This window comes from Pelophylax lessonae (assembly GCF_965119305.1).
Source record: "Pelophylax lessonae genome assembly, chromosome: 11".
In the NCBI taxonomy this organism is placed as follows: Eukaryota; Metazoa; Chordata; class Amphibia; order Anura; family Ranidae; genus Pelophylax; species Pelophylax lessonae.
The window spans coordinates 208057709-208083220 of NC_138778.1; the positions used below are offsets into that span (position 1 = coordinate 208057709).

The following is a 25512-nucleotide window of genomic DNA, read 5'->3' on the forward strand; positions in this document are numbered from 1 at the left end:
GTTTGGAACCTTTTTCTCGAGACCCCGATTGACGAAAAAAATGCTTATGAGCCGAGAAAAATGGACCATGTCTGCGACGAGACTACTTGCCCCTGGAAGCCTGTGGGAGGAGAGTACTCTTCCCTCCTGTGACTCCCTTAATGATTTCATCCAGGAAAGACCCAAAAGGGGAGATCCGCTAAGGCCTTCTTGGAAGCTTGGTCTGCAGACCAGCCTTTCAGCCATATCATGCGCCCAAGGACTGGAAACTGGGGAATCCACCACAGGTGGTACCGTCCACTTTAACAGGAGCTCTTCAAAAGGGTACCTTCTCGCAAAATGCTTAGGAACCACCCCATTGCGTTTAGAATAACCCCACTTATTTGTGAAAATTTTGTCAAAATAGGTGGGAAAAGGAAAAACTTTTGCCGCTTTAGAGGATTTTCGGGTACCGAAGGTGGCCAGTGGCTCTGACGCAGCCACATCGTCCATTTTTAAAGTTTCCCAAAACAATAAAATCAGTGCCTCCACAGTGCTTTTTCATGTGCGGCTGTAGTGGAAGAGGAATCATCCTCACTATCAGAGCACTCGGGGTGCCTGGACGCAGACCCAGCAGGCTTACTCGCGTCTGCGGCGGCCCGATCAGACAGACTCTGAGGAGACAGAGGAGGCAGGTGAGGCCGGTGGACGCTTTTTTGCTGGTCCTTTTTTGCACGGCCAAATCAACCTTGGACACCAATGACTTCAGAGCCGCCGTCATCACAGACAGGGTGGACTGGGACCAAGAAGGGCCTCCCGCCTCTGAGATGGGATCAGGGGGTGAAATTTGCTCCAGGGACTCCATGTTAACCAGGGAACCACACAGGCAATTAGAAAAAAACACTACTAAGTGACCCCCCTCGCTAGCGGCACTACAAGTCCCAGCACAGCTTAATGGCTGCTAAAGCAGAGATCGGGAGAACCGCCTAGGGCACACGCAATAACTCACCACCCCTGGTCAGCAAAGAGCAGAGCACTGGAAAATGTACACCATGCGGCGACCAGGGAGGAAGAGTCCAGGAGTCAGCACTAGAGGTCCACTTCCACAATCACCGCACACAAGGCTCCAAAAACCTGGCCACCGTTCTATTCAATGGGAAACCACAGGAAAATGGCCGCCGGACTACACAAACATAGCCGCCAACACGGCTCCCGGGACCACCAGGGGACAACTGTACGGTAAAGGGGGGCCTTGGCAGGAGCCCCCACCAGGACACCCCCAAAAGATTGCGCTTTCGATTGCTGGTTGCGCCCCCCCCTCATCGCCCGCTCTACACCCTCAAAATGCATCTGGACAGGTATGGGCCACCGGGGGGGGGGGGGGGGGAACAGGAGGGGGGAGCTAGGTGTGGGTAGATGGGGGGTGATCCACAAGGGACCTCAATATATGGGGGACGGACGGACGCTGTGTGGGAAGGAGGGGAACCCAGAGGTCCAACAGTCCCAGGTAGGGGCCCACGTCCACTCCGAAAGGCTACCAGGGAAGGGGGGACACTACTTACTATACCATGGAATCGAGTGGGTACCGCTCCAGGCAGACCACCTCTCCATCAGAATGGAGCTGCGGGCCAGGAGGAACGCTGCAACTCAGGACTGGACCAGTCCTCACGAAACGTTTAAATCACAGGCCTGCCCCCATCCAGTGGGGCTATGTCGCGGCCGACCTAGCGTGGAGCCGAGGTCTGCACACACTCGCTGGCCGGACTGGGGAGACCATAGGGATCTAGAATATCCAGTCCAGCAGGTGATTGTAGTTCTCACACGAACAGAAACTAACAAAAGAGGAAAAAAAAAAAGAAGTTTAAAAAAGAGAAAATGCCAAGACTAGAGATCCCAGCAGGGAACTAGGTCCTTACTCGTGACTAGGCAAAAAAAAAAAAACTGAATGCCAATAGCAGGAAGTGGGAGTATACCCCCAGGGACTGCCCCATAGGCGTGGTAAAGCTTTTTCCTGCCTAGTGTCCTACTCCTGTAGGGGACAGAATAAGCCAATGGTCAATAAGATTCTGGAACTGTGTCCGTCAATGAACAAAAGAGAAAAGAATTAAAAGTGAGGACAGTATTTGTAGCTGCTGACTTTTAATAAAAGGACATGTACCTGTTCTGGGATACTGCATTGTCCTCACCCAGGCCAGTTCTTCACTGGTCTTCGTGTCCTTGACGTCAGCATGTTTACTGTGAGAAGCTGGCTGTGATTCCTTGTGGTTTCACAGCTGGCTTCCCACTGTGTATGTGCGAGTCGGGCTGCAGTTTGTGAGTGGTCCCGCAGCCTTCTGGAACCTGTGACATATCCCAGAAGGCTGTGGGCAAAGAGAGAGGGGTAGGCGATCTGAGCAGAAGTGGGAGAGGGTATCAAAACTAGGTACCCGCTACCCCAAAAAAAAAAAAGACGACATGCCAAATGTGGTAGGGGGGGGGGGGCTTATAAAGAGGAACTTCCCTTTTAGCATGAAGTTCCTGTTTTAAGAATCGCGTAGATGGGATTGCTTCATATTTTGCACTAAAGCCTGCGACCACCGAAAACCACAATATGCAGCAGGGGCTGCTTTGAACCTCCTTTGCTTATAATGCCAACAGGTCTCAAGGAGGACGTCAACAGAAGTGCAAAAGCAGGACCAACGCAGCCTCAGAATAATAATGCAATCAGGGTGCTTATAAAAGCAAAGTCAAAATCAGAAAAGCAAAAGCCGACTACAGGAGTCCTTGCTCTACCTGCAGTGGTTATCTGCTTATCAAACAGTGCATTCAGCGTTCATGCTGAACAGAAGCACTGTAAACTGTAACATAAAACAGGGTTTGTAAAAATGTAAAATAAGAGTGTTCATATTAATCTGAGCACATTGATATATTTATCTATACACACAACCTCATTTAAAAAAACATTTTGATGGATTGTGAATGCATTAATATTAGCATCTCAGTATGATTAGTACAGGTAGTATACATTACCTCATTGCAGGCATGCTTATGGAGTGACGGATTGAGTAACTGCTACTCGGAAGGCATGAGGGGGGGCAGAAAGCAGAGTTAGCAAGCGGAAAATACATGTGAGCACGCTAACCATGCAGCCAGGATCTTCAAATTCAAAAAGAATCTGCCAGCTAGGAAGGAGCCATTTTGTCTGCTCAGCTACGCAATAAGCTACGTTCTCAGTGATGTCACTGGTCTCTAGTGAATGGATAGGCTGCATTCTCAGTGATGTCACTGGTCTCTAGTGAATGGATAAGCTACGTTCTCAGTGATGTCACTGGTCTCTAGTGAATGGATAGGCTGCATTTTCAGTTATGTCACCGGTCTCTAATGAATGGATAGGCTGCATTCTCAGTGATGTCACCTGTCTCTAGTGAATGGATAGGCTGCATTCTCAGTGATGTCACCGGTCTCTAGTGAATGGATAGGTTGTATTCTCATTGATGTCACTGGTCCCTAGTTAATGGATAGGCTGTATTCTCAGTGATGTCACTAATCTCTAGTGTATGGATAGGCTGCATATGCAGTGATGTCACCGGTTTCTAGTTAGTGAATAGGCTGCATTTAGAGTAATGCAAATTCATAGACTGCAATCTTGGCAACGCTGCATCCAGTTTCTGGGGCACGTGGGGATGAATAAACTGTATTGTCAGTGATGTTGTGTGAATTAATACGCTACAGTCCTGTTGATGTTAATGAACCCTAGTCAATAAATAGGTTGCATTTTTGGCAATGCTTTTGGTAAATGGGCAGGCTCAACCACAAAATTGCTCCTTCACCAGCAACCGCAGACTTACTTCTAGTTCCTGAATGTTTACAGATATAACAAAGACTTTATTAATGACATCACTGGCTGCATAGTGATGAGACAGAATCAGACACTTTACACATCAACAAAACACCATCCACTACATACAAAAAAAGAGGAGAAGGACAGAGATGCATGGACTGAAACCATCACCTTGTATACACAAGACTGCGAAAGGAGGAACCACATGAACCTTCTGATGAATACACAGGATTATTCATAGAGCCATGCAGAGAGCAGCGGTAATGTGCAGACCCCGGCCTACCAGATTCCACATATTGTCGATGGGTGGCTATGAATTGGGGCACTTTGAACACTACCACTGCTCTTTTGCATTGTTTTGCTCCAACATGTACAACTGTGTAATATGCTCCATGAATGTGTAATGTCTTTCTGTAAAATATAAATAATTCCAGTGGGCCTAAACTTCAACCTAGGAAAACTAAGCCTATTAGAGGACAAACAACACAAGCAGATATGAATATTATCAACAGATCTAAAAATAGAGAGCTGAATGGACATTCTAATCTTGACTTTGATAAAAGTGCAACTTGGCCCCACCCACTGCCAGCTTTCAAGCTTCTCTACTTGTCCTTTAATGTGTTCCCTTACAACACTGTCTATTTCCCAAACATCAAATTCTAGGTTTAATGCCCAAAATAATAAGATGTCTGATAAAGAGAAGGCAGGTGACTGCTACAGGTAACAAATTTAATAGGTCCCCTTCATCAGAAATAGCACACACAGATGTTGAACCAGGAACCACAGCAGACTAAAGCCGGCCATAGACTGTTCGAATCTTGGCTGAGTTAGTAGGGACCGGCCGAGATCCCAACTATGTATGGGCTAAATGTACCAAGTTGATCAACTTGGGTACAACTAGCCTGCCAGATTTTACATGCGATTATTGCTAGAGGCTGTTATAGCTGCTAACAATCACTGTGTTCTCCTGGTGGAAATGGCTTCCCCCCGCCGGGAGAACACAACAGCTCCGCGGGAGGGATTCCCCCATGCTTGTGTTGCTGGGGGAATCAAGCAATTTTCTTTTCAGCAACCGAAAGAAAATTACACCATCTATGGCCATCTCAAATGTACTCACTATAATATTTCTCAAAGATTAGATTATACACTATAATCAAAGTTTTTTAGAGCCCTAATAACTGAGATAAGCCCGGAAGCATGATGGCTCCCTGAGCGATTCCTGTAATCAAGAATTCTATCTGGACCAGGGATCTTCAAACTACGGCCCTCCAGCTGTTGCGGAACTACACATCCCATGAGGCATTATAAAACTCTGACATTCACATACCTGACTAGGCATGATGGGAACTGTAGTTCCTGAACAACTGGAGGGCCATAGTTTGAAGACCCCTGGATCTGGACTATTAAAATCATTTGACACTTCAGTTGCACAAATTCTGAGACCCAGCCAGGGTCCTTTGTGTATGAGAGCCGTCCACAAAAAGCCACGACCCTTGACCTGAACTACCCTTCAATAGAAGGGTCCAGCATGCCACTACCCATTCTTCTGTTAACTTGTGACCACCATCTTGTATAACCGAGACCAACCAGCATGGGGCCACCACTTGTCAACTATCTAGTGAACTGCTGTTAGCCCAAGCAACATGGCTGTACTCTTGTCAATTAACCAATCCTACACTAGGTGGCTAAAGTGAGCTACTCTTTACGGAATACTTAACTTCTGTATGTACATGAATAAGGGTGTATACACATAGGGGTGTGTGGGATGAAGAACACAGAACAGAGGACCATCTCCTCTTACCTAAAAGACTGAGAGAAAGGAAGGGCCCTGCGAGGGAGAGGAAGGGTAGGCAGAGAGTCAGCACAGGCTGCAGAGTTTCCCTTAATACTGCTTATCTGACATAAGGAGAATGAAATGCCCCCCCACCCCAGTGTAAGCTGTCAGCCTTTTCATAACATGCCAATCACTCAAACAGAATAGAATTCATAGAGGAGACAGAGAAAAACGAATCAAAGTTATCTCTAGTTGATCCAATAAGCTTTGTCGTACCCGGAAAGAAAAAAAAAAAAAAAAAAAAAAAACGTAGAATAGATCTCCTCTGAGATGATGCAATATACCCCAAGACAAAGCCTGTCTGAGAATGAGCAGCTGCTAGAGCTACAGCGTGCATAGTGAGGGCTTTAACAGATGTAGCTTCACACCTATTAATGTACACAGCACAGATTCACTTTCCTCCACTTCCCCGCTGCTCCCCTCCAGTTACCGAGAGCAGGAAAAGCTGTCCTGTTTAACATATGAGCTGCACATATTGCAGCTTACACAGGGCTAGGACCTCTTCCAATGATGCTTGGCTCAGCAGTGTCACATGGGAGTGATTCATGTGATCCTCCATACCCAGAAGTAGTGGGTATTTTTCTCACTACTACATAACCAGACAGGTGGAGAGTGAAGGAAAGGTTGGTATGAGCTGCAGGGGACAGGGACTCCCTTGCTTTACCTGCATGGCAATGTGCACATTTGCTTTAACCATTTGCAAACTTTGGGCGTTCTACACACGCCCAAATAAAGGTCATCATTGTACACAGGGTGTGTGTGTAGAACGTCCAGTCCTTCTGCCCTGTTGCCCTCCCCCCAGTACATGGCAATTCAGCTCTGAATAATCACTGCTGCATTGCCCAGTACACAGAGAAGGTCCCGGAAATTGGAGCTATCAAAAAAAAAAAAACAGTGTAACAATACTTAACATTGCTCAGCCGCAAATACAGAAAGATACAAAGAAACATTATTTCATTCTGTATCTTTCTGTTTATTCTACAGATCAAAGGGGGTGAACTTTGATCTGCTAATGAAGTCAGTTAAAGCAACCTGACAAGTAAAAAGAAATTTCATTTAATTAAATGTCCTCTTAACCCCTATTAACCCTTAAGTTTACTCTGATAAGCCCTAAATAACTCCTTTTTCTTCTTCTCCATTCAAGCGGTAGTAAAGGCATAAAGGCTTTATTTTAATTTATACCTACAGGTAAGCCTATAATAAGGCTTACTTTTAGGTACAGTAAATATCTCCTAAATGTGTACCGTTTAGGAGATATTTATTTTAGCAGCGCTGGTGAGGTCATCAACGCATGCACATTTTACGCTCAATAGACGGTGTGCCGTCCGTAGAAAGAGCAGTGCCGCGGCCCTGACTCCCTTGCGTATGCAACAGAGTGACGTCATCATGGCTCCGCCATTTAAACTGCGGCTCAAGACCGGGTAAAGATGGCAGCCCCGTCATCGGTGACATCAAGCCTTTGGAGGGCTTCATTTTCAGTCTTTTTTTTGCGGTTTACTACCACTTTGTTGTTTTCTTTTTTTGCTTGTTTCTAGTTTATGAACTAATAATATTTCAACATTTTTTGTTTTGTTTGTTAATTTTTTTAAACCTTTAACTTATATTTACATGTATCACATTGAAAAAAAGCGCAAAATAAAAAAAAATAAAAAATAAAAAACCCAGTTTACTTAATTTGTAAAAAGCTTTTGAAATGCTTTGTACCAGAATCAAAAATTGTAGTGTAATGTTAAACAGGACATATTACAGAATAAAAATGCATACTTTTATGTGCAGTAACACAGTTTTTTTTTTTTTTAATTTTTTCAAATTAACACTGCTCAAAAAAACAAAAAGCATATTTTGTTTATTATTGTTCCTTTTTAATTGTGTAAGGATTACGAAAAAAAATGAATTGTTGCAAGACAATATTCATGAAAAGAAAGCCTTGTTCGTACTTAAGAACAATATATTTATTACGCTGTTAGGTAATGACAAAGTTATAGCTGAATAAACAGGTCCATTTCGGAAATGTAAAAATTGTGAAGAGGTGTAAGAGGCGAAGTGGTTAAAAAGAGTACAACTGCCCACCAAGGGTAAAGGCCTATGGGAAATGTATAACTTGCACTGACAGCAGTCTAAAATTGTGTTTTCTCTGAAGGATTGGTTTTACATGTAAGCGCTCTCACAGACGTACGTCCTTGAGCACCATTAACCCCTAAACTGTTGTGTGCTTCCCATACTGTGTTGATCCAATGCCTGATAGAATTGTTTCAATACAGCCATCTGCCTTTGAACAACTGTAGAGCAGCGTACAGAAAAAAGAAAGAAATGTGCTAAAGGATAGGAGAGAAGCTGTGGCATTTTCTCTTGTTGTAGGAAAGAAGGCGTCCTCAGCTTCTGTTTAGGGCGCGTGCTTCTTGTTATTCCCAGGCAGATGAACAGGAGTAAGCCTAGGAAGAATACCCAACTTAAAGGAGGCTGGGCATGTAAAAGAGAAATCATCAGAGCTTTAAAGCCAAACTCCACACAACTTAAGAAACTAATCTTGTAGTGCCCATTTGCAAGGGGTAGGTGCTCATGTTTGCCCAAGGTACCAGGAAAAAGGACTTTTTACTTACCGTACATACTCGAGTATAAGCCGACTTTTTAAGCATGTTTTATTATGCTGAAAAAGGCCCTCTCGGCTTATACTCAGGTCATGGTCTCACTTACCTTTTCCCCGGTCAGCCCGCATGCGCCGCCGCCGCCGCTCGGGAAAGCCCGTAACACGTTCGGCTATTCCCGGGCAGAAGGCGCATGTGCGGTGACGTATTGGCGCCAGGCAGTGCCATTTTTAAATGTAAGGCTTTTCCGAAAGGTAAGTGAGACTCCTCAGGAGATGCAGTGCTGCGGGCATGGTACATGAGATTCTCCTGTACCATGCCCACAGCACTGCATCTCCTGTACCATCTCCTGTGCCATGCCTGTACCATCTCCTGTGCCATACCTGTACCATCTCCTGTGCCATCTTTATGCCATGCCTGTACCATCTCCTGTGCCATGCCTGTACCATCTCCTGTACCATGCCTACAGCTCTGCATCTCCTGTACCATGCCTGCAGCCCCCTGCACCATGCCCACAGCCCGTTTTGGGTCTCGTGGTGGTCCAGTTGGGTCCATTAGCTGCTGCATTTCCCACCCTAGGCTTATACTTGAGTGAATAAGTTTTCCCAGTTTTTTGTGGTAAAATTAGGTGCCTCGGCTTATATTCGGGTCGGCTTATACTCGGTACCTTAATCCCTGTACACACACAGCCGAATGTCAGGCTACATTGGCAGGTTCAATAAAAACTGGCCGACATTTGGCCCGTGTGTATGGCAGCCGGTTAGATAGCAGCCGGCCAAACTGCAGGTAAAAATCAGCCACTGCAAGGTGACTGGTCTTGTCTCTGCCCCTCCTGTAGTTTTCTGCAAGCAGTCTGTAGGGGGTGGAGCTTACGGGTCCCTCCCACTGCTCTTCTCTCTGCACAGGCTGTGTACAATACAGTGGTGATGTCAGTCCAAGGCAATATTTGAATTTGCAAAGGAATTTTGTATAGACAGAGTGGCTTTATATCCTTTGTGACTTTTGAGTAAGTATATTTGAATGAAACTTTGTTAGACTTACCAGTGCTTGGCATTTTAAAAACAGGCTCAGTGTTAAGCCCTGTACACACGGGTCGAATGCTGGCCAACGCTCAGCCCGTGTGTAAGGCAGGGGACGAGAATGCTGGAAAACCAGCAGCCGACTGGCTCCTGATCAGCACTCTAAGCTAATGGCAGAGAGCGCTGACGGGAGTGTTCTGTTCTTGCAGTTTAGTTTTGGGCAGCAATTTTTAAAAAGGATATTGGGGAACTGGAGAAAGTGCAGAGAAGGGCAACCAAACTGAAAACATACGATCATTCTTCCGATATTCTTATCATGTGTGCGAGGCTTTAGTGTGATATCACAGCTGCAACTGCCGGTTGGACCACTGAAGAAGAAGCTTAAGGGGGGGAGAAGGAGCCTGCATGGGCGAGGGATAAAGCCTGGTGCATACCACTAGTTGCCAATGTCCGCTCCAGTTGGAGCGGTTGTACTACATAGTTACATAGTTAGTCAGGTTGAAAAAAAGACACAAGTCCATCTGGCTCAACCAATAAAAATCAAAACAAAAAAGTTGATCCAGAGGAAGGCCAAAAACCCCAGCAAAGCATGATCCAATTTGCTACATCAGGGGAAAAAAATTCCTTCCTGATCCCCCGGGAGGCAATCAGATATTCCCTGGATCAACTTTACCTATAAATATTAGTACCCATTTATATTATTTACACCTAGGAAAGAATCCAGACCTTTTTAAAGCAATCTAGCGAGCTGGCCAGAACCACCTCTGGAGGGAGTCTATTCCACATTTTCACACCTTTCTGTATTTGGAGACGAAATCTTTTTTCCTCTAGACGTAAAGAGTGCCCCCTTGTCCTCTATGTGGACCTTAAAGTGAACAACTCAACACCAAGTTCACTATATGGACCCCTTATTTATTATACATGGTGATCATATCGCCCCTTAATCTCCTCTTCTCAAGAGAGAATAAATTCAGTTCCTCTAATCTTTTCTCATAGCTGAGCTCTTTCATGCCTCTTATCAGTTTGGTTGCCCTTCTCTGCACTTTCTCCAGTTCCCCGATATCCTTTTTAAGAACTGGTGCCCACAACTGAACTGCATATTCCAGATGAGGTCTTACTAAAGACTAGTTAGTCAGGTTGAAAAAAGACAAGTCCATCCGGCTCAACCAATATCTGTATATTTCCTTGTGGATGTTTGATGCCCCCCAAAAAAAAAACCCATCCAAGAAATGTGCAGAATTTATCATAATACTAGGGATGCGGTGCTATGTGCTCTGAACTTGCATGAACTTTGGTAAACTGCCATTAATCCTAATGGCGTGCTGCACATACTAGAAACGGCACCCACACTGGGAAATCCACTGCACTGTTCCCATGCAGGCTGCAACGTCTAAAATGCTGCAGGAACCTTTTTTTTCCCTGCGTTTCAGGAGACACAGCAGCCCATTTAAATGAAAGGACTGCCGTGCCTGCACATAACATGCCCACTTATGTTATTTATTATATTCTGTTTTCTGGCACCATTTCTTTGTTTGCCACTCTTGGGGTCACCTTTTACCCCCCCCCTCCTTCTTAAGGGGCACTGTCACTTTATTTATCATTGCACCTTTTCTGCAGTATTTAGTCACTTTATATTGCCATTGCACATATCACTGTTGCACTTTACTATATCATCAATTTTTGGGATATTTGTTGCATTTTTTATATTTATCAATTTTGTTTGTATATGTTTACTGTGCATTTTTTCACTATTGCACTTTCTTCATCTTTATTGTAGTCATTTATATTACATTTAGCACTTTATTGGTACATATCACATATTGGAGAGATTTACATTCACCTATTCATTTATTTACATTACACTAGTGTGGCAGCACCAAGTACCTTCCCCCCCTTTCATGCCTTGCAGAGCCCCATCTCGCGTTGCAAAGCAGTCCTGCATCGTGAGGACGCCGAAGACCCGCCCATAACCTGGAATTTCGGAGAGAGGTGGGAGTCCTTTCTACTGGTACCCAAGGCAAAAATGAGCATTTAACCCTTGCAGTGTGGGGGAAGCCTCACTGTAAAGCTTTTTTTTCAGCACCCCGGATTTCAGCTTTAACTTTACCCCACCTCCTGAGCAGTGAAGGAACACAGTTTATCTGCTCTAACAGTGCCTGTCTAAGGAAAGTGGATAGTTATCACAGGGCCACACAGGATCTCTTACCCTCCAAAAACCTCCAGAGGCAATATAGCTGCCCGGACCATTGTGTGGCTGTTTAGAGTGTTAGTGATGGAAGAGATGAATGGTTAGATACATAAAAAAACACAACATTAGGTGCAGAGATTTAGAAGCATTTGTACCTTAAGGCCCCTTTCACACGGACGTTCCGTCTGTCAGTTTATCATCCATCCGTTTTTGGATGGAAAATGCACAGCAATGCATGTCTATGGGCTAACGGATGTAAACAGATGCACATCCTTTTACATCCACTTCTAGTCAGCTACGTTTTTTTTAGGAAATATGTTTTTTTTTTTTAATTTACAAAAAAAGTCATTTATATTTATCACAAAAGAAAAAAAAAACACATGGGGGTCCTCCCCAATTCCTACCAGGCCCTTTGAGTCTGGTATGGATTTTAAAGTCCAAAAAAAAAAAAAAAAGTTTATGAGACAGGACTTATGGCTCCACAAGTTTGATAGGAAAAAACAAGGAAAAACGTATGGGACTTTAAAGGCAGCCACTCATAAGCCCATGGGGAAAAAGAACTCAAGTATTAAGATAAAAAATACATTTTATTCAAACATTAAAAATTACATAAAATCCATACACAGAGCATGTATAATATTTCCCTACTGTAAGACAGGCTGTCTCTTACATACAAAGAGAGGCCTATAGAGATACCCGTCTTATGAAAATATGGAATCAAGTATGGACAGGATCCTCCGAAGAAGCTACGAGCAAAACGCGATCCTTGGAGATACCCGTGATACTTAGATATCTCCATTAACCAATATATTCCATATGTTCACAAGACGGGTATCTCTATAGGCCTCTCTTTGTATGTAAGAGAGAGCCTGTCTTACAGTAGGGACATATTATACATGCTCTGTGTATGCATTTTATGTCATTTTTAATGATATTTGAATAAAATGCATTTTTTATTCTTAATACTTGAGTTCTTTTTCCCCACGGGGTTATAAGTGGCTGCCTTTAAAGTCCCATACGTTTTTCCTATGGATTTTAAAGTGTTACTAAACCCACAACAGTAAAATCAGTCTGTATATGCAGTAAAGAATGCTTGCTATGCTCATTGTGGAACCTAAGGAGTTAATCCTCTGCATCGTGTAAAAAGGCTGTTTGATCCGGTCTCCTCTGATCCTCCCCTTCTTCCACAGTCCCCAAACCATCTCCTGATAGTACAGAGCCTTGACGGCAAGCTGAACATGCTCAGTTTAGTGTGTATTGCTGGAGAGTTTTTTTTTTTCTTGGTGTGACCAGCACTGGGCCAATCAGCACTCTCCAGACAGAGGGTCAGGAGTCCTGCAGCCTCATAGGACAATCAGGGGAGAATGAAAACTCATCCTACAAGCTTTAACCAGACACTGATAGAATTTACAAGACTGCTATATACTGCTGCTAAAAAAGATTTATATCCATTTAGATTTACTAAAATAATTTAATTTCCATGTTCTGTGTACTGGGGAGACCACATATAGTGACTGCAGGCTCCTGGGGAGAGCAGCTATAGTGACTGCAGGCTCCTGGGAAGACCAGATATAGTGACTGCAGGCTCCTGGGGAGACCAAATATAGTGACTGCAGGCTCCTGGGGAGAGCAGCTATAGTGACTGCAGGCTCCTAAGGAGACCAGATATAGTGACTGCAGGCTCCTGGGGAGACCAAATATAGTGACTGCAGGCTCCTGGGGAGACCAAATATAGTGACTGCAGGCTCCTGGGGAGACCAGATATAGTGACTGCAGGCTCCTGGGGAGACCAGATATAGTGAATGCAGGCTCCTGGGGAGACCAGATATAATGACTGCAGGCTCCTGGGGAGACCAGATATAGTGACTGCAGGCTCCTGGGGAGAGCAGATATAGTGACTGCAGGCTCCTGGGGAGACCAGATATAGTGACTGCAGGCTCCTGGGGAGAGCAGATATAGTGACTGCAGGCTCCTGGGGAGACCAGATATAGTGACTGCAGGCTCCTGGGGAGACCAGATATAGTGACTGCAGGCTCCTGGGGAGACCAGATATAGTGACTGCAGGCTCCTGGGGAGACCAGATATAGTGACTGCAGGCTCCAGGGGAGACCAGATATAGTGACTGCAGGCTCCTGGGGAGACCAGATATAGTGACTGCAGGCTCCTGGGGAGACCAGATATAGTGACTGCAGAGTCCTGGGGAGACCAGATATAGTGACTGCAGAGTCCTGGGGAGACCAGATATAGTGAATGCAGGCTCCTGGGGAGACCAGATATAGTGACTGCAGGCTCCTGGGGAGACCAGATCTAGTGACTGCAGAGTCCTGGGGAGACCAGATCTAGTGACTGCAGAGTCCTGGGGAGACCAGATCTAGTGACTGCAGAGTCCTGGGGAGACCAGATATAGTGACTGCAGGTTTCCGGGGAGACCAGATATAGTGACTGCAGGCTCCTGAGGAGACCAGATATAGTGACTGCAGGCTCCTGGGGAGACCAAATATAGTGAATGCAGGCTCCTGGGGAGACCAGATATAGTGACTGCAGGTTCCTGGGGAGACCAGATATAGTGACTGCAGGTTCTGGGTTTAGTAACACTTTAGGAGGGGCCTCATGTCAGAAAGAAAAAGAAATTAGTGGAGTCCTCCCCAAAATCTATACCAGGCCACATGACCTCAAAGCACGGCAAAGCACCTTGCCCCTCATCCTCGTGTTGATGGGGACAAGGGCCTCCTCCTCACAACCGGGAATCCCCCGCTGACAGCAGGGATGAGTCACAGTTGATAGGACACCGATAGGAGGATGTAAAAACATTTGTAAATTAAACAGAAATGTAAAAACGGAACTGAAAAAAAAATAATAATCAAAAAACGGTACTCAACGGATGATGCACGTGTGAAATGAGCCTTACAGAGTTCTTTCTGAACGCTTTCCTTAACAACTATGTCTGCCTTTGATTTAAACCCATTTGTTTTTTTACATAATAAAAGGCAGATATGTGTAAAGCTGAACACCAGGCAACCAGCAAAATGCACAGATGAAATACATAGGGGTCTATTTAAAAAAGTTTTTGATACAAGATTCACAAAACCTTCCCCCCAAGACTCACACAATTTTCTAGCTGGATTCAATTGTTAAAAAAAAAAAAAAATCCTGGGTGAACGTTATGGGAAAAGAATGATAAATCTGACCCTGTATATGAAAGCTGTTTTACCTGCTAAATTATTTTTCTTTCTGCCTATCCAGTTCTGAAATGTACACAGCTCTGCATCACAATACATCCTCGTCTAGCAGGGCAGAAGACCTGATTTCTCTCTGCTGCATTAAAGTGACACATAGACTTGGGTTTGGACAGTTAGCCCTGGTTCATACTGATGCAATGCGGAAAACGCAGCAATACCTATGCGTCACCCACATTGCATTGCATGCGATCTGCTGCGGGTTTCAATGTTAGATTAAATGACTAGTGATGCGCCGAAATAAGGTTTTCAGCACTGTGCTAAAATAAAATAAAAATGCCAACAATGGCTGCCGAAAACACCCGCAATTTTGCCACAATTTTACCTTGCTTATGGTGTTATTCATAGGTCAAGTGACTCAGAAAATGCATAAAAAAACCAAATGAAGGTGCATTTTACATGTGTTCTTGCTGCATTTTCAAAGCATTTCAATGGGGAAGTGAGTTTTTGGAGGGGTTTGCCTAATATGCACCAAAAATGGAGCAAGCAGGATTTTTTAACACCACTTCAAAAAGTGCCAATAATAAATTCATATTCATTTAAACTCATGATATTAATTAAAAAGTTGAATATAATAGATATATATATATTTTTTTTATAGAATATTGTTATAAATATATAAAAAAAAATAATAATATATATATATATATATATATATATATATATATATATATATATATATATATATATATATATATATATAATTTTTATTTTTTTTTAAACCATCCCATTTAGATTTCGGCCAAGTGCATCTTGAATTTTCGGGATAATTTTCATTTCGGTGCACCACCATTAACGACACCCGGAAACAGCTGGCAAAACGCAGTGCAATTGCCAGCATCTATGAGATTCAGGTGCAGGGAAAAAAAAGGATCCTGCACATTTTGCTGCAGATGCAATTTGAGCCATACAAAATGTATGGTTCAAATCGCACCGCACAGACATCGCCATGTGATGTGCATAGGAAAGTGGTGCAATTCCTGTGTGAATCACATGCCGTGTCCAGCAACGCACAAGTGTGAACCCAAGCTTAAAAGAGAAGCAGCAGACTGATAAGCTCATCTCTCTGCTCTCTCCTCCTATCAGCATGTCATACAAGCTATGCAGCACGACTAATTGACTAAAGCAAAATACCTGTAAAACAATCCTCAGATGGAAGCTACCCTGGCTTGAGAACTGCATATTACTGAATAATGTCACCATTGCTTCCAGGAAACTTGCTGGCAGTTTGGCAGAGAATGGCAGCTTCTATCTGAGGCCTATCCATGTGTATAATGCCTCTCGACAGACACCCAATGTTGGTGGTAAAAGAAATGCTGCACTAGCAACATAAGCAATTCATAGAGTATAAAACCCAAAGTACTGGACAAAGCAGGGGGGATAGATAAGTGTGCTGTTACACTTCTTGTGTGACAATATAAAACAATGCATAGTCATAGTTAATGTTCATATTACTGTGAATTGAGAATGTATATAGTTAATTTCTTTAAGCCATTGTTTATTGGCCTTCAGTATAGTTCATTATATTGCCATCTTGTGGTCATTTTGGTTAATGCACCATCTTTCTGTGTACCCTCCCATTTTATGATGGATGTCCCCTTCCTTCTCACAATGTTTTTATGGAATAAAAATGGCCGCTTGTATCACGGCCACATGTTAATCTGCTCACATAGGGGGATGCATTACCATGTTTTAGCCTGCAAATACCATCTTTTCAGTTATCTGCCACATGCCTGCTACATTCAATAAAAATCTTCGTTGATGAGAAAAGGTATTTGGTGAGTTCAGCTATCTGATAAAGACTGTAAGCGGTGATTATATCTGCTTATACAGGCCAGGCATAGAGCTCTCAGCGAGGGATAAGTCCCTAATACAACAGTTGGGAGTCAGATTAATAACCCCCCTGGATCTTTTTTCTCTTATTTTACTGTGGTGTCCACCTGAAGCATTAACAGGATGTCTCAGATAGTGAAGGGAATTTTCTCAACTAGGAGCTGTTTGCAGCTCTTCACCATCCACCCCACCGTTTTAGTTGAGGTAAGAAAACAAATTGCTGATTGGTTGTAGGGGCTGAGCTAAACATGCAAACTCTCCATTACTGCTACACCCAGAGGATACAAGCCTCAATCCCTCACCTCATATCCCCCAGCTTCCGGGAAATGACAGAGCCCACGTTAGAAAGCGCTGCGGTTGTTTTCTGTCCGGCGGTGGACAAGGTTTCTTGAGTCTTCTTGTACCTGTATCAGACAAAGAGAGAGCGTGTTATAAATCAGAACAACAAGCAGCATGGGAAACACCCAGCACACACAGAGCCCAGGGAAGCTGTAACACCAGACGCGTTATTCTAGGCTAAGAAGCATGTTAGAATCAAACCGTTAAGAGCTGGAAAACCACCAACCGTCACCTCTGTACATTTATGCGTACTACACACTCTGCCACTCGTATTGCAGGCACACACGCACTCACTCATCGGCTCACATCATTCATCAGCAAGGACAGTGCCCCCTGCAGAAAGCCAGGAGAAGTGCAGCTGCACAGAAACTCACACGTCAGACTGAGTCATTTTCTCGTTCCACTCTCCGAGTTTCTCTGAGGTTTTTACATAACTGGAACAAAATCGGAGATCAGATATTATAATGAAAGCACAGGAACAGGTGTAGCCACTAATGAACTTTATCGATCTAACAAAGAGATAAACCTTCATACAAAATGTGGGAAGGAGGGGGGTACTGAGGCTCAACAATGAATTCCAGCATTCCCTTCAGCCTTGCACAGTTTTACTGGCTCCTCTCCTATACTGAAATTGCTTGCTCTGACTACACTGCTTTACGTAAGCTTCTCGCAGCAGCAAGTCCGATACTGCCTTAAAGACATCCAGCATCATCTAGCCCTTTTTTCTCCCCAGCAAGACTGTCATGGAAGCCAAGCACCACATAAGGAAGTCTGCAAACAACTACAGCCTGCCTTGGAATGCCCACTCCTTCAGAATGACATCCACCTATCAAGGTGTTTTGATGTTTGTATAACTCCTCCCAAGTCCCAGCCCACTGCTTGCATCATGGCTGAGGGGTGTTGGCAGCGAGGCGGGGTGTATTGATGTTATTAGGAAGCTATGTACAGCCCCCCTGCTGACCCCTCCCACCAGCTACAATCTGTCTGAATTGCATAGAGATGCACACAGATCCTGTGATGATGTCATTGGTCTAATATAAAGTTATAGAATTATCATCATCTTTATTATTCAGGATTTATATAGCACCAACTGTTTGCGCAGCACTTCATAATATACAGTGCCTTGAAAAAGTATTCATACCCCTTGGAATATTACAAATTTTGTCATGTTACAACCAAAAACGTAAATGTATTTTATTGGGATTTTATGTGATAGACCAACACAAAGTGGCACATAGAAGACTGGTCTCTTCTGCCATAAATGCATCCTTCTGCCTGTCCGCCATCATGTTCACTGAGTTGCACATGCGCACTGAACATTTACGGCTCCGATAGGCCCCCGATCCGTGCTGCGGTGATGTGACTTCTGTGTGCATGCGCGGGAGTGGCGTCATTGCAGCCTGGCCTATTAAGTGGCCGAAGGCACAGGATCCAGAAGGAAAACCGGGCAAACTTGGAAGCGCCGGAGGCCCATCCGGATCAGTCCCATCGCTGCGCTTAAGGACACCATATGACAGGTACTTTAAGTCTGCCATAATGTACTAATATGCTGTGCCTTATAAAAAAAAAATAAAAAAATTATAGCAGACATTACTTCCACCTTAACTATACAGGCATATAAGGATAATATATTTTCCTGTCCCTGTCAACACACAAAAAAAAAAAAGAATACATGTTACCATCTTGGCCCTCTCTAATCTTTTAGGAATAAAAATATTCACCTTCCGATAAAGAAGCTGCTGTACGCTGCCCAGTAAGACAGCAATTGGGCTGGAGCATGCGTCCTGCAATCTCATAGGCCCCTTTCACACGCGCTTTCCGATCAGGTCCTGTCAGTTTTTCAGGCGGACCTGATCAGATGCTCCATGCAGCCCTATAGAGCAGCGGATGTCAGTGGAGACATCCCTGCTGACAGCCGCTGCTATCCGATCTGATGTGGTCCGTGAAATCCAGACAGATCGAAACCCTATTTTCCGTCCGTCTGAAGGATCGGAACAAATAGAATCTGACGAAAACGGACAGGCGGTCCGTTTTCATCCGATCTTCCACAGAGGAGAGCAGGGATCTGACAAGTCTGTCTCTGCAAAGTAAGCGGAGACGGAGCTGTCATCCGCCTGCTCAGTGGGGATCGGTGGATTGATCCCCGCTGAGCAAAACTGAGTCCGTCGGGCGCACCCCCCGTGTGAAAGGGACCTAAGACTGTAATTGATTACCAACTACTTTTACATTTATGGATGAGGTAGAAATCAATTACAAACTAGGAGGTCACATGGAGCATGCGCCAAGCTGAAACTGACATCTCACTCTATTGAAACCCCACCAGAGACTTGTGGGGCTGCTTACAATGGCTTTTGCGTCATAAGGAGAGTATTGTGTATGCCAAGAATATTAAAGCGGGCTAGGGGAGAACATGTTTAACTTTTGGTCTAATCTTGCATTTTAATCAGATGTTCACCACCTATTTTGTAACTTAACAGTTAAGGTTAAATAAATACAACATAAAATAAGGCACACCAACTACTTAAAGGGCAAATTGATGAAAATAAAAAGAAGAGACACATACGCAGTGGACATTTGCACATCATGCAGGCCCTTAGACAGGTTAGCCTTTAGCTGGTTGAGTGTGGTCTGCCCCAACTTTCGTTTCAGCTCCGTTGCATGGCGCTCCTTGGCAGCCAGAACCTGACGCAGGGTGAGGATTTCCTCCTCTACCTACAGGGCAGAAAACAGGGATGACTGTTAATGATATAGATCACATCCTATCTCTGATTATTATATAAATATATATATTTTATATCTCCCCAGGTTTCATAAACTGAAGATCATGTATGAGCAGTAGGCTAGAAGTCAGCTTCTAAAAAAAATCTTTGGCGTTTGCAGTCAGAAATTTTAGTACAAAAACCTGGTACCGCATACGTTATGCATTTAAACAACTAAAGCAGTTCTGCACTGTAAAGAGCCCCTGCTGCAAGACCAAGACACCATCTAAAAAAAAAAAAAAAAAACATCTCTATACTTACCTGCTAAGATCTCTATATTTACCTGCTAAGTGCAATGCAATTGCAGAGTGGCTGCGAATCTCCTCTATTCTGGTCCAATGTACCAGGCCCCTCCCCTTTGTCCAGTGCCCCCATGGGGGCACTCGTGAGTGCTCGCACCTGAGCCCCGCTGCTTCATCTATTGACACAGACAGCGGGACTTGGCCCAGACCCCCCCCCCCATCACTGGCTTTGATTGACAGTGCTGGCAGCCAATGCCTCCCAGTGCCCCTGCAAAGCCAGCGAGACCCGGAAGTGAGGAGAGAGAAGACCTGCAGAAGTGCATGGCGCTGGATCAAGGGCTCAGGTAAGTAAAAGAGGGGTCTTTGGGCTGCTAAAGGAATCAGATACCTTTCAGATATTTGTGATGGGAGTGCACTATTTACGTTTGATAGGTTGAAGGATAAATTTACACTGCCTAATGCCTTCTTCTTCTTCAGATTCCTGCAACTTCGACACGCCCATGCAGCGCATTTTGGGTCCTCCTTGTTTAGATTGGCGCAGGACGATTTGGATGTTCTCCTCCGGGATGACGCTCTCAAAAAAACCACTGTAATCTACAAGTCACTACTTCCCTCCGATCATGTGGAACTAGATGCCCTGCTAACTGCGTGGCGTTCGGAGGAGCAGGACTTGGAGAGCAAAGACTGGGAAGATCTCTGGGACAAGCACTAATATCAACTAAAGACCGGCTGATCCAATTCAAAATAGTGTACAGAATTTATTCTACACCACAACTACTACATCGTATCTACCCAAATTCCTCTTCTTGCTGTTGGAGATGCTCTAGTGACCCTAAACAAAAATGTGTTCATATCATAAACCAAACCTTATTGGGGGGAATGAATTCCTTCAACCCGTGGTTGCAGGAAAAAAAAAATCATATTGATGGCCTGCCTTAAAAAATTATGCCTTTTTGGCTCCATGTACACGGGACGTTGTTAAAAGTCCCTTTGAATGCTGGAATTTTTAGGACGTTTGAAACGTCCGTTAGGTCGCGTTTGCACCCGCGTTTAGCGGGCGTTTGCGTTTAGAACCGTTCCAAGAGGTCAAAAAAATTATTCCCCTTTAAAATGGAAAAACGCGAACACTAAACGCGGGTCATCGCATTCGGACGCGTTCAGACGCGTTTGAAACGCCGGGAAACACACGTTCGAACGCAAATAATTGCGTTCTAAAAAAAGTCCCTGAACGCAACTGCCTGCAAATGACTGTAAACGACACTGTGTACATGGACAGATAAGATAAAATGTAGATGGGTTCAGGGGCTTCTGAAAAAAACGCCCAACTGCTCCTAAACGGCCATTTCCAGCGTCCCGTGTACATGGAGCCTTTGTCTGGTTTATCTGTTTGTATATGTGATTTCTGACACGGACTATAGCTGATAGCAGTAATCATTGTGTTCTGATGGCCAATTTTCTTTCCTTCCATACGTTTTCCAGGTGTACTACAGGTGTATGTGCATCATGTTTCCATAGTTGGTTTCCTGGGTATGGCAGGGGGAGGAGAGCTATAAGAAAGGAATTTTTCAGGTGTAAAAACACATTATAGGTCTTCCCATTGAAATCTATGGAACAAACAAATGCCTGACTATGCTATAAAAAAAAAAAAAAAAAAAATAGCAGTACGCACATTTCAGGCTGTATGTGTTCAGGGACATGTAGCCCCTGGAAGTTAAGTCCTTGTGCGTCCAATTTTATGATCCCAGGAGGCACAGGTGCAGCACCCAGTCCCACTGCCTTTAGCCAGTCAATGTCTGTGACATGCTGAAATATGCTGCAGCTGGACACTCACATTTCAGGCTCAGGGACTTATGCCCACAACTTGCATTCTGGCAATACATACCTGAATGCATACAGCCCTAAACGAAAGTACCATTTAGTAGAGCATATATGGCGCTTTTCCACTGCATGGTATGGATCGGTTTGGCGCTTTTCCACTGCATGGTCTTGCATGGTACGGGTTAGAACGGTTCGGAACGGTTTGGTACAGCGGTGCTTTTCCACTACATGGTACGGCATCGGTAGGGCACACTTAAACAGTACCACCTCGGTTAGGGTTCCAAGCAGGCGTACCGATACCATATTCCACAATCCTTTGCATGCAGCATTGATTGTTTGTCACTACTAGCCACTGATTGGTCAGAGAATCGTTGTATTCCCACCCACTTAGTACTAAGTACTACAACAGTGGAAAAGCAAACCGAGCCGAGTAGAGCCTATACAGTGCTGAAAGGTGCTGACTCGTACCACGAAGTGGAAAAGCAAACTGAGCCGAGCTGGGCCAAGCAGTGCCGAGTGGAACCGAGCCGGTACTTGCAGTGGAAAAGTGCCAATAGTCTCAGCACTCCTTCCGGGCTCATTAAAACGTCCTTGCCAAAGATAATACAGCCACCTGCACCAGGACACCTGAAGAGACTTCTTGTCACAAATAGACTCCGAAGAAAACTCTGGGGGGGGGGGGTAAGAAATGTATTAACCATAGACTGTACAAACCAACAGCAAGGCGACAAGCCACTAACTACAAGCTTACCTGCATATTGTTCGTGTCACTTGCACCTGTCACAAGCGGAGATACCTGATTTGAACATAGCAGCGGGTACAGAGGAGGAAAGCTCCCACAACTGTCTTCTGGCCTTAACACTACCTTCCCTAGAGGCTGGAAGAGGCACTAAGCAGGTACTACCCACATCCCTCAGCTCTTTGCCCAGTCCTGGAACCAGGAGCTGCAGTGCCCAGGCTTGGTGTCACTGGTCAAGCAAACTCAGCCTCGCATATAACCAGCAGGGATGTCCCCTTATTGCCACCAGAAGGGAACCACACTATCCCAGGGCGGGTCTGTCAAGGGGCAAAGCACCTCCCAGCACTGGCTGTCTCCAGACACTGATAAAAGGATAAAAGGACTGGGGGACCCAAGGGATGGACAGGGGTTCCACCATCAAGGAGGATGAGGCAAAGGTGGGGGGTGGACTGCAGATGAGAATCCTGAGCTGAGCCTTTTTCTAATAAGATGCATCGCTTGAAACTTCCCAAGACCGAGAAAACACAATAACTGATCAATTCAGCAGAAAGATTTCCTTTGAGCGTTTTTGGTAATTTTGTTTTTCTGCTGAAAGGGGTGCCTATCTCATGCTGTCCTGGAAGACCATCTGAGAAGATGATTTACAGGAAGGAAAAACACTGCATATGACATTTACATGGAGATTGTATGAACGTTCAGGTTATTCCACAAACTCGCATGCCGGTATGTTACCTGGAATTGAAGCAAACAATTTCCTCATTGTGTGTGTACATGTGTGATGACTATACAGGGGACATTGGATTATAAGCTCCTATGGGGCGGGGTAACCTGAAAATGATTTCTGTTAATCGATGTGGATCTCTCAGGTGCTTCCACAATTTTACATGCTAGTATGTTATGTTTGCTAGTGTATGAACATGTGTGATGACTACACAAGGAACATTTGATTATAAGCTCCTCTGGGGCGGAGCAATCTGCAAATGTTTTCTGTAAATCGATGTGGACCTTTCAGGTGCTTCCACAATCTTACATGCTAGTGTGCTGTATTTGCTAGTGTACAAACATGTGTGATGACTACACAGGGAACATTTGATTATAAGCTCCTCTGGGGCGGAGCAATCTGCAAATGTTTTCTGTAAATCGATGTGGACCCTTCAGGTGCTTCCACAATCTTACATGCTAGTATGTTATGTTTGCTAGTGTATGAACATGTGTGATGACTACACAGGGAACATTAGATTATAAGCTCCTCTGGGGCGGAGCAATCTGCAAATGTTTTCTGTAAATCGATGTGAATCTTTCAGGTGCTTCCACAATCTTACATGCTAGTATGCTGTGTTTGCTAGTGTACAAACATGTGTGATGACTACACAGGGAACATTTGATTATAAGCTCCTCTGGGGCGGAGCAATCTGCAAATGTTTTCTGTAAATCGATGTGGACCTTTCAGGTGCTTCCACAATCTTACATGCTAGTGTGCTGTATTTGCTAGTGTACAAACATGTGTGATGACTACACAGGGAACATTTGATTATAAGCTCCTCTGGGGCGGAGCAATCTGCAAATGTTTTCTGTAAATCGATGTGAATCTTTCAGGTGCTTCCACAATCTTACATGCTAGTATGTTATGTTTGCTAGTGTATGAACATGTGCAATAACTACACAGGGAACATTTGATTATAAGCTCCTCTGGGGCGGAGCAATCTGCAAATCGATGTGAATCTTTCAGGTGCTTGCACAATTTTACATGCAGTATGCTGTGTTTGCTAGTGTACAAACGTGTGATGACTACACAGGGAACATTTGATAATAAGCTCCTCTGGGGCGGAGCAATCTGCAAATGTTTTCTGTAAATCGATGTGGACCTTTCAGGTGCTTCCACAATCTTACATGCTAGTGTGCTGTATTTGCTAGTGTACAAACATGTGTGATGACTACACAGGGAACATTTGATTATAAGCTCCTCTGGGGCGGAGCAATCTGCAAATGTTTTCTGTAAATCGATGTGGACCTTTCAGGTGCTTCCACAATCTTACATGCTAGTATGTTATGTTTGCTAGTGTATGAACATGTGTGATGACTACACAGGGAACATTAGATTATAAGTTCCTCTAGGGCGGAGTCAGCGGCAAATGTTTTCTGTATTTGATGCTGATGCTAAATGTATTCAATAAACAGCAGGTTTTGGATTTGGACGCACCTTGGCTAAATCAGCTTGCAGCTCCTCGACTTCAGCTTCTGTCAGGCCTTCTGGTAGCCCTGCCCCAGCGGCGTCTGCCGGCACTCGACTTCCTGTCTGATCCACGGGAACGTCGGTCATGGTGTCTGACAGCAAACCTTTGTTAGGAGAGTTAAGGTTGATGTCTGTCAGAAAGGAAAAGGATGGTCAGAGGGGAGGGGGGGCAAGCAAGCCAAGCATAGGTTGGCCTAACGCCAACATGTCAGCAGCAGGATCTAAAGTTTGCAGTGGAGATGTGCACAAAAGGCAAGCAATGACTTGAACAAAGCGGCAGGGCAGCAACAACACCTATTCAGCATTACTATAAACTAAGGAACAAACTAGACAGTATTGGGGTACCTGGTCACCCTGCATGTACAATAAAATAGCAAACCCCAAAATACTTTTTTTCCCCTCTAAAACTTAGAGCTTTTCTGCCTTTTCTTCATATGTTGAAGGCTAACACAGACCTCCCGCTGACTACCAATGATTTTACACTTATTCTTTACCAGTGCAAGTTCTGTAGGCTTTACGCGGAGAAGGGAAGGGTAAGAACCCCAGTTTGTTTTTTTATTACTGATGGTGTGCCCGCTAGGTTAACTCACCCTATTTGTCTTGGTGACCATTATCATATGATGGGGTGTCCAAAACTGTACCCTTGTCACCAGAACAAGACATACGGTAAACTTTCCAAGGGCGACACCTGTTCTGGTGACAACTGTCAAAGAGAAGAAATAATCTCACTTTAACGTGGAACTAAACCCTCCTCTCTTTTACAGCCAAGGAAGCTGCCATCTTATCCTCTGTGTGATCTGCTGTTGCCATGGTGCTGCACATGTGATTAGTTATGGTAGGAAACATTTGATGGTTTGACAGTTTGGTAAAATGCACAAGCAAATGTAACAGTTATCATTCCCAGCATGC

At 44.4% G+C, this 25512-nt stretch overlaps 1 protein-coding gene across 5 annotated transcripts in view; it reads right to left on the reverse strand.

The window, feature by feature from the left end:
* TPD52L2 (TPD52 like 2) overlaps positions 1–25512 on the reverse strand; it is a 51104-nt gene that overhangs the window by 8155 nt on the left and 17437 nt on the right. Inside the window, exons 2-7 of one of the 5 annotated variants that reach the window (XM_082271544.1) lie at positions 24571–24734; positions 19376–19524; positions 17187–17246; positions 16776–16877; positions 5580–5606; positions 2968–3009 (exon numbers count right to left, since the gene is read on the reverse strand). In XM_082271544.1, the coding sequence (XP_082127670.1) occupies positions 2968–3009; positions 5580–5606; positions 16776–16877; positions 17187–17246; positions 19376–19524; positions 24571–24734 (544 nt within the window). Of the gene's footprint in view, positions 1–2967; positions 3010–5579; positions 5607–7711; positions 8045–16775; positions 16878–17186; positions 17247–19375; positions 19525–24570; positions 24735–25512 lie in introns of those variants that run through there. The other 4 variants (XM_082271545.1, XM_082271548.1, XM_082271546.1 and 1 more) reach the window with 4 other exon arrangements.